The sequence below is a fragment of the Gordionus sp. m RMFG-2023 genome, chromosome 4 (assembly GCF_954871325.1).
Source record: "Gordionus sp. m RMFG-2023 chromosome 4, tfGorSpeb1-WG-v2, whole genome shotgun sequence".
NCBI lineage: Eukaryota > Metazoa > Nematomorpha > Gordioida > Chordodea > Parachordodidae > Gordionus > Gordionus sp. m RMFG-2023.
This window is the reverse complement of record NC_088778.1, coordinates 31,641,289-31,650,845: the sequence shown is the minus strand read 5'-3', so window position 1 is coordinate 31,650,845 and position 9,557 is coordinate 31,641,289. Positions and strand designations below refer to the sequence as shown.

Sequence of the window (9,557 nt, the reverse complement as noted above, 5' to 3'; positions counted from 1 at the left end):
TGCAAATATATAAGAATAAAATATACTACCAATACTCCTTAATTTTATTTATGTTAATATAGTTTTCATTAATATTTACCACTTCGCAATTTCTATGATAATTTTACACCCTCCCCCCCCTCTCTCTATTCTTGTAATAATTAGAATAATATTATTTATTTGCATTTAATTAAATAGTGGTTTATATAAATTTGAATTGTTACGGAAAATAGTCTTTTTTTTAAGTTAAATATTAAAATTTGAATATGAATATGACGAGATTATATAATGTAAATTTTAGTAGTATAAATATAGTGATAAAATAATGTAATAGGAAGAAATAAATTTTAATTTTTATTTTGCTTTTTAATTTTTGTTATGATTTATTTAATTACAATTAATATTATTTAATAAAGTAATTAGTATTTAATTTATTTATTCTATGTTATTTGTATTCTCTAAATTCTAATACCTAACATTGTTGCCGAAACCCATATGTACACTGATGCGCCTATACCTTCAGTCTAATTAACTTTGAAAAGAAATTCTAGATAAAGGGGGAAGGGGATGTAAGAAATGACCATCGACACGATAAAGAATGAGAGCAAAGAAACAATGGTATCAATAACCAGGCAAATGGTCGTAGTTCGAAAAAGTATAGAATTAGTCATTTTAGTCTCAAGAGATCGTGATAGGTAAAAGGAATTCGTCACAAGAGATCGTTATACTTACAAGTGATCGTTTTAGCTAAAAGAAATTCGTTATTTTTATTAAAGATATACGTTTAACGGTGAATTAAGTTGATAATATTTAGCAAAATATTAGGTTGTTGATTAACCAAAATCTTCATAAAGAGAAACAGCTTTCATCATTAGAAAATTCATGCCGCAATCGAGCTCATTTAGAGATCGGATTTTTATTTGGGATCATTTAAGATACAAGAAATTGATATCGTATAAGAGATATTTATTACAAGAAATGGTTATTGTTACAAGAGATTGGTATCGATATCATGACAAGAGGCAGTAGCCTTACAAAAGAGCGTTATCGTTATAAGCAATTTTTATCGTAGACATTATGAGACAAAAGAGATGCCTTAGCGAAATGGAGATAACTCAATGTTTAAGCTGTAATCTGACACAAACTGTTAGAAACTAAGAATACTAGGCAAAGGACAGCTGTAGTTATAAATTAGAAATATATTCAAGATTAAGAATAGATTTTGTGGAGATGAGATACAAGTCTAAGTCGAAATCGAAAGAAAGTTGTTCATTTGCAGAAGGGTGGATCTAACGTAAGTGGAAGGGTGTTGTAATAATGAGAATATTATTATTTGTATTTGCCTATAATTAAATAGTGGCTTATATAAATTTGAATAGTTACGGAAAATAGTTTTTTTTAAAGTAAAGTGAAATTTGAATATGAATATAACGAGATTATATCATATAAATTTTAGTAGTATAAATATAGCGATAAAAATGTAATAAGAAGAAAATTTTTTCATAAATTTTAGTAGACTTTAATTTAATTAATTACAATTAATATTATTTAATAAATTAATTAGTAATTAGTATTTAATTTTAATTTTTCTATTTTATTTGTATTCTCTAAATTCTCATTTCTAACACCCCTGTTGATTGACCGTTACCTTTTACTTCTGTTTAGCGTTAAACATTTGTATCTAAATATATTCTGCTTTAAAATATTAAAATCAATAAAATTTCTTTAACATAGCCTAAAGAAAAATATTACCATAATTGTATATTATTTATTACAATATGATTATTCCCAACGATTGAATTTATTTCCCTTTTGATGTTTGGTTCTATATATTTTAAAATATTTTACCGATGGTTATAAATATTGGTGATTTCGTATTACCTGGGGACAAAATTGATATTCATAAGTTATTTTTCAAAACTGATAATAAAGATAACCATTCTAATGATAATACAATTAATCTATCAAAATTTAAACATGTAATTGGGCCAGGAATTCGGTATGATGAACATAAAGGCATAATTATTACCAGATTTGGGAAATTAAGATGTAAGTTATATTCATAGCTTCTTATTAACTCCTATATTACCATATATAAAATTTAATTATGATAATCTAATGAATTTATTTCATAAACTATTGTTTGAGTTAGCAATATTTTTTATCTTTGATAAACTTTGCATTTGAATAGACAACTCCTTTAGTAAATTTACTAAGTTTAAAATTTAGACAAATTAAAAATTGATATTATTATACTATCCTGCCCCCCCCCCTTCACTCTTTACAACAATGATTAAAGTATAAGAAAAAACAATATTTAACAACTTATCTTAATAATTTAAACCTAATTAATATTTTGTTATCTTTAATAATGCATAGCAATTAAATAATTTTTCAAAACAATAATAAATTATTATAAAGGTAGATACACTGGTTCAATCAAAACATCTCAACCTATCTCAAAAGATAAATCTTCATCTGATTCAGATGATGGAAATAACCATAATAATATTGATGGACATACAAACTCTAAATTAGAAAACAAAATAGGTGCCCCCAGTGAGAATAATATTATTAAATCTCCATCTTCCCTATATTTATGGGTAGAATCATGTGTCAAATCATATCTTAACCCAAGTCAAGGGGATAGGGTAATAGGAGTTGTCCTGAAAACCCAAGATTGCAACATTTTAATGGACGTTGATCATTCAAAGCGTGCTATTGGTGCAGCCATTTTACCTGATCAAGCTTTTCAAGTCATAATCTATCTGACTTTTTATTTAGTCATAATATTTTTTAATTAAATTTTATTGTCCATTTTTTGAGAAGTTTGGAATTTTTTTTAATATAAACTATACCCTAGTCTGGTTATACCTGTCCAACATAGCCCCTACTTTTCATTATCTGATTTTGATAACATTTTTAGGTATTACTATCTAATCTAGATATATTTGAGAAATATTTTTTTAACAACTATGGTGGGTACACTAATTTCTAATAAAATTTTAAAATGGTAAAATTTGAAGATGGAATCCTAAAGGATTTATAAACAAACAGTACAATATAGAATAATAAGTGAACCATATATAAAAAGTAACTATTAGCTATGAATTTATAAGAAAGTGTTTAAAAGTTAAGTATAAGGAATCATCAGTACTAATTATTGAATGCTTAATATTACCTTTAAATTTATAACCATTATAAATCTATATATTAAATAATAAATAAACTGTTTGTTATCTTTTTTTTTAAAAGATTTTATTAACTTTATTATGTAAAATGCATTGTTATACATACAAAAAAAATAAATAAATTATAAAATAAATTAAAAATAAAAAAAATAATTTTTTTGCGGAAATGGATAGTGGAGAAGAAAAGGGAAATCTTATATATATATTTTTTTTCTCTAAATAAACCTAAGTATTTGTTTGGACGATATTTATTTTTCTTCTAAAAATTAGAGTGATATGGGTTCTGACACGAAGCACTTGAACATAAGGGTTCTTTAAAGCATGGCAAAACGTTCAAACTTTGGATCAAATGAGTTCACTATCAATATAGTTGCTGTGGCTTAATTGGAGCGTTTAAGATATCGAGCCTTTTCACGATGATTTAAACAAATTATATTGAAACATCAGGTGGTTCTTATGATCCACTTTGTACCACGGCTTATAATTATATTTATACGGATTGGCGACGATAGAAATATAATCATGGTGCCTATCCATAAATTTTTCACACCGATCCGATATTTTCCGGTATTACTAAAAAACCGATCTGATATTTATAATTGATTTTTTATTTACCTATCATTTTTATCAATCTCCTAAAATATATCGATATTTTTTATTTTTTAAAATTTACTAAACTAATTTCCACAAATGATTTTTTAAAATTCTCCTAAAGTATAAAATCTCATTTTAAATATTTGCATTGAATGTGGTGTTGTTTTAAACAGCTCCATTTAGCTTAAAACAGGAACGAAAATGAAAATTATAGCCAAAATATTATTACTTAAAGTCTTGAAATTTTGCCGATAGAAGACCAAACCTCTCTGCCATATATGGGCAAAATCGGTAGAGTAATATACTTTTGGCCAAAATATTGAGTTAACTGTTTTTTTAAAAATTGGCTAAATCGTTAGCAACACTAGTTAAATATGGCTCGTCGGTATTAGCGCCAATGTGTTATTTTTTCAGCTTTAAATTATTTTTATGAGCGCGTTTTTTAAAATTTAAAAATCCGATTTACCAGAAATACTCATCATGTTTGGAATACCTATCTTATGAATTATAGAAAATTTTGCTGTTAACCTTTGAGTCATTTATAAATTATATATAAAAAATCTATGGTAAATTCTAATAAAAATTTTATTAAGTTTCTAAAGTTCTTGGAAAAATTGTCTTAAATTTATAGGGTAGGTATTCCAAACATGATGGAATACATTGGTAAAATCAGATTTTTGATTTTAAAAAAAAAAAGGGCTCAAAAAATTATTTAATGAAAAAATAACACATTGCCGGAAAAAAAACACTGACGATGACAATATTAAAAGCCTTTTTTTTTGTTATATCTTTTGAAGGGTAAGCAGAAAAATTCCCTGGAAAAAAAAATCCCCAATAATAATTCTTAGAAAATAATTCTCCGGAATTGATTTTCTCAAAATTTTTAAATATATTATTTGAGAATTTTTATTCCATGAATATATTTATATGGAATTTTTTCTCCTATTTTATTCATTTTGTAATTTTTAAATATTTTAAAAAACGGGGATTTTTTTTCCGGGGAATTATTTTCCTAGATTCCTTTTTTAGAATTTTCCCAAAAATTTGTATTTTAAAAATCCATTTCAATTTCATTAGTATTTCAAGTAAAACGTTTTTACAGAAAATATATATTACCAAAAAAAATAAATAAATAAAATAATTAGGGGGCAACCAAACGCAATAAACCGGACGTCAAATCAGGCGATTTAATTTACGCGCGGGTAGCGGAGGCGCCTGGCTCTGGTATAGATCCCTTGCTTACTTGTCGACCACTTTTCGGTAAAATATTTATTGTATTATAATATAACCGAAGTCTAAACCTACCTTTATTGTTCTTAAATCTACTTAATCTCGTGTAACTTTTGGATCCAATTCTCTTTCCTAGTTGTTGGCACTTTGGCAAACATTTTATCCGCATCATCCGCTTTGTTGTATAAATCGGTGTGTCGCGATTTTTTTAAAAATAATAAAATTGAAACGTTTTTTTTTCTTCTTCAAATGCGAAATAAAACGTTAGGCCAATATGGACTGATAACATTTGAAACGAATTGTTCCCGCAAAATTAAAACTCTTTAATTTTGTAAGCGAATAGGATATTCATAGAAATAAATTGATTTTGAAACCAAAAAACCTTAATTATCTCGAAAATTCGGGTTAAGCAATATAGATATATATAAAAAAATAGAATGAAGATACTAATAATAACTATACCTCGATATCGATAAATTCTATCATACTCAATGACATATTAATAATACCTAAACTGACGATGCATTCATAATAATGCAATTGAAAGCGTCGTTGAATGCAAATCAGCTGGACCCGCCATTTCGGTAACTCATGTAGTTAATTATTCTTGTTAAACTATTAAATTGATAACTTGCTTCCTTTATGATCTCGATGACCAGGCAATTTTTTAATAAAGGTTGCATCAGACATAGGAACTAAATTGGTCTCTCGTTTAAAATTTTATAATAATTATATGGGTAATCAAAATGGCGTCCCCAGCTGTTATTGATGTACACTTTTAATGTGAATGCATCGTCAATCTAGGTATTATTATATATCATGATCATACTTAATTTTTCTTTTTTTTTAATAGCGCATATTATGTTGTTTTTTTTGGAAATCAACAATTAATAATGATAAGAAGCGTTTTGCCATTTTTTTTGTTCTCAATTTAACAATACTACATTGGCATTAAATTAATCACTACCGATAATTTTCTCATTCTTCATCTTTTTAATCAAACTATAAAACCTATTAATTATTAAAAATCTGATGTGATTTTAATTTAGTTTTTTTAGACATTCGCGACAATCTTTACAATCGAAAGTTTGCTTTCTTAGTTTTCCTTTATAATTGATTAATTTTTTTGGCATACCTTTCAAGTTGGAGACCCCCATTCTCCTGCTCTAGGTGTTCTGACTTCGGCTTGCCATCTCATGAGAAGTTCTAGCAATAAAAATAGTCTGACCGATGATGCCACCACCGAAGTCGCATTGAGCGATCTAAATAATGGCGGAGGAATTTCTTTGAGTCACGTGACCGGATTTTATTGGGACACTTCCATCGATCACGTGATCAAGTTGTTGACTACCGCATCGCGACACGATAAAAATTCCGCGACAGAAGAAGGTTGGTTTAATTAAAATAAATTTAAAAATTAAAGTGACTCCCCCATAGTTGCATGAACACTACTCATTAAGATACATTTTAAACTGTGAGGAGAACGTTACATTTAAAAATAGTGCGTTACTCGTTACTTTTTTTATATAAGCTCCATGATTAATCACACACCCTTACCATCATCACTTTCCAATAAAATATTATATTCAAAAAGTTTATTGTTTTTTTATAATTGTATAAAATACAAATAACATAATAGTGCGAGCAAATTGAGCGTTGCAAGCGCCAATAATGCCTTTCAAATGGCCTCGTGCAAATTGGTAAAATTACCGTTTGGCGTTAGCGACCATTTACGTTTTGTAATATTATATAAAAATGTAATATAAATAACTTACTTATTATCCTAAAAAAGGAATATTTAGAAATTAAAGAAATAAGAACGCAGACGATAATATAATTTTCAAAGACAAATCCTTTTTTTTAGAACTTATTTAAAATTATGAATCGACGAATATTTCTAAAAGGCAATCTCAATTTGAAACAAGGTATACGTTACGTTTTTTTAATTTAAAAATTACGTATGCGCACTATAATCAATATAAATAAAATATAATTATTATAATTTGTAAATATTAAGTCGAAATTAATTATTCTTGGTTACATTTTATTTTTATATTAACTTTTATACCAAATAAATATTTAAAAAAAATGAATTTATATGATCGACTTTAAAAAAAAGGGAACATTTCATACATAATTGCAATATAATATTTTATAATTAAATATATTGAAAATAACCAATGATGTGCATACAACGATATCAAGAATATTTGTACAGATGGGACCTGACTAGCTTGAAATCTATCTGATTTACGTAAAAATTTGACATCGTTTGTAGGCACCTCATATTATTTTTTTAGCATATTATTTATATATTAGAATAAAATATTTAATTTAATACGGTATAATTAAAAAATTCTTAAATTTACTTAAAATATTTATATAAAGAGATTTTATTATATACTTCTATCAGAAAATATTCAAATAAAGTAACCCATGACCGGAAAAAAAACCTACAAATTAAAAAAATCTAAATATTTAAGACATTGTAGCATACGGAGATGCAGGGATTCGTGGTGTTAGTCAATACTTTCAATTAGTGTTGTCAAACGGCTCGAAAATCTGCTAACTCAATACTTTACCCAAAAAAATATTACCCAAGCCTGAAGATTTTGCTCATAGAAGGAACAATGGTCCAGACATACATTGTCAAAATCTCAATTAGGCAATATTTTTCTGACAAAAATATTGAATTAGCCATTTTTAAAAATTGGCTTAAAACTAATCCTTTAACGACACTACTTTCAATTAAATCCAATTAATTGGTCAATAACAAAAAATGATAATTAACCTTCATAAATAAATATATATATTTTTTTAAGCGTACATAGAAAAAAAAAGAAAGATACTCTTAAATTTAATATACTTAAATTTCATAAATTAATTAAAAAATATAGAAAAGTGATAATATTTTTGAATTATCAATGTTTTTTTTAGTATGGATTTAAAGGAAAGTGCTATTTATGTCTTTCTGATAAAATATGTTTTTTTTTTAAATTTAATACTATATCATAAGTATATCATTACCAATAAATAATCTAATTGTGTAAATTTGTTAAAGTATTAATTTACGATTTAAACGATCTCAAGAAACATAACCGCGTTTGCAAAATTTGTAACTTACCAATTTTTTAAAAAACAATAACGAGTGACACTTTACTTTAGACTTACCCCGGCCTTCTTTTTATAGTAACGGTAATTATGGTTAAGGCTATAATTTATGGCTAAAAAATAGTGTAGATATATAATTTAACATTTTGTAGCGGTTTCTATAAACGAGTGAACTTACGTTAGTCATTGATTTAAATCAGAGACCTGCAGGCCCGGCCCTAAGCTCGGCCCGGGTCTAAATTTTTTTTTAAATATCTGGGACAGATCTGAAAAATCTTTTCAAAAAAATACCCGGGCCGAGCATTATATTTTAAAACCGAATGTATAAATCGCCATTATTAGCTATAAAAATTACAAATTAATATAATATATTTTAAAAAATCTGGGCTGGGCCTGAAAATGGTACCTCTGCAGGTCTGATTTAAATACTAATTCATGATTAAGGCTGCATTCAAAGTGGAGACGTCCGTTTCGTCAAAAGTCAATCTCATTAAAAATGATATATATGTTCATAAGTGCGTCCGTTCCGATACCTTCCGTCTTAAAAACGGATCAGGCAAATTTTGAAGTCAAAACATTTTGATTTTATCCGGCATATTTTAATGAGATTGACATTTGACGGAACGGATGTAAAAAAATGGATCCGTCTCCACTTTGAATGCAGCCTAACTTTTTTTCTTAAAAAAAAATATACGATAATATTATCTCTTAGATAATGTAGTCCCAAGACAAAAATCAACGGGTAATTTATTAAAAATGTTGGGCCAGAATGTGCCTTTCGAGATCGTTGTTGGTATGAATGGTAGAATTTGGATACGATCCAAGAATGTCGAACAAACCCTCAAAGTTTACAATGTCATGGAATCGCTCAAATATTTGAATCTGTCGAAATGCTTGGAGTTTTGGCAAAATATTTTAGGAGAACCGTGGACAGGTGTCGGTAAGAAAGGATCAAATAAAAATAGTTCTTCAAAGAAGAAGAAAAAGAAAGAGGGCTCTTTGGCTGCTACCGTTGGAATGGATAATCATATTGAAACTATAATGGATTGTTGACACATTTTTTTCCCCACGAATTGTTTATATAATAACATAAATAGAATGATTGTGTATATATATATATATAAAGATAAATTATGCAATAAAAAAAAAGAGAAAATTAAATCTTGATTTTTAAAAGGGGGTGGGGGGGGGGGGTGATTTTGGTTGGTATATATTATTAGAGGCTAGAGATGGTCCTCAGCAAGATCGCCCACGTTATCTGGGAGGGGAGGATTCCTGCTTGGATCAATGTTCGGTAATATACATTTTTTTCTTGCAATTTTTAATGTAATCACTAATTATTTGCTATCCATAAATAAATGTCACGGTTTCGAATTTGACTGGTACATGAATTTGTGTTAAAATTTAATTTTTTTTATAGAGTAAATTTATACATCATCGGGAATCTGGAAT

General features: G+C 27.2%; 1 protein-coding gene across 1 annotated transcript; it reads left to right on the top strand.

The window, feature by feature from the left end:
• Nucleotides 1-1,821: 1,821 nt before the first annotated feature.
• LOC135928260 (uncharacterized) lies at nt 1,822-9,249 on the top strand. Its single transcript, XM_065464671.1, has 5 exons — nt 1,822-2,028; nt 2,401-2,735; nt 4,910-5,024; nt 6,138-6,383; nt 8,818-9,249. Exons 1-5 carry the CDS (start codon nt 1,830-1,832, stop codon nt 9,156-9,158), a joined length of 1,236 nt encoding a protein of 411 aa, XP_065320743.1. The 5' UTR covers nt 1,822-1,829; the 3' UTR covers nt 9,159-9,249.
• Nucleotides 9,250-9,557: the final 308 nt, after the last annotated feature.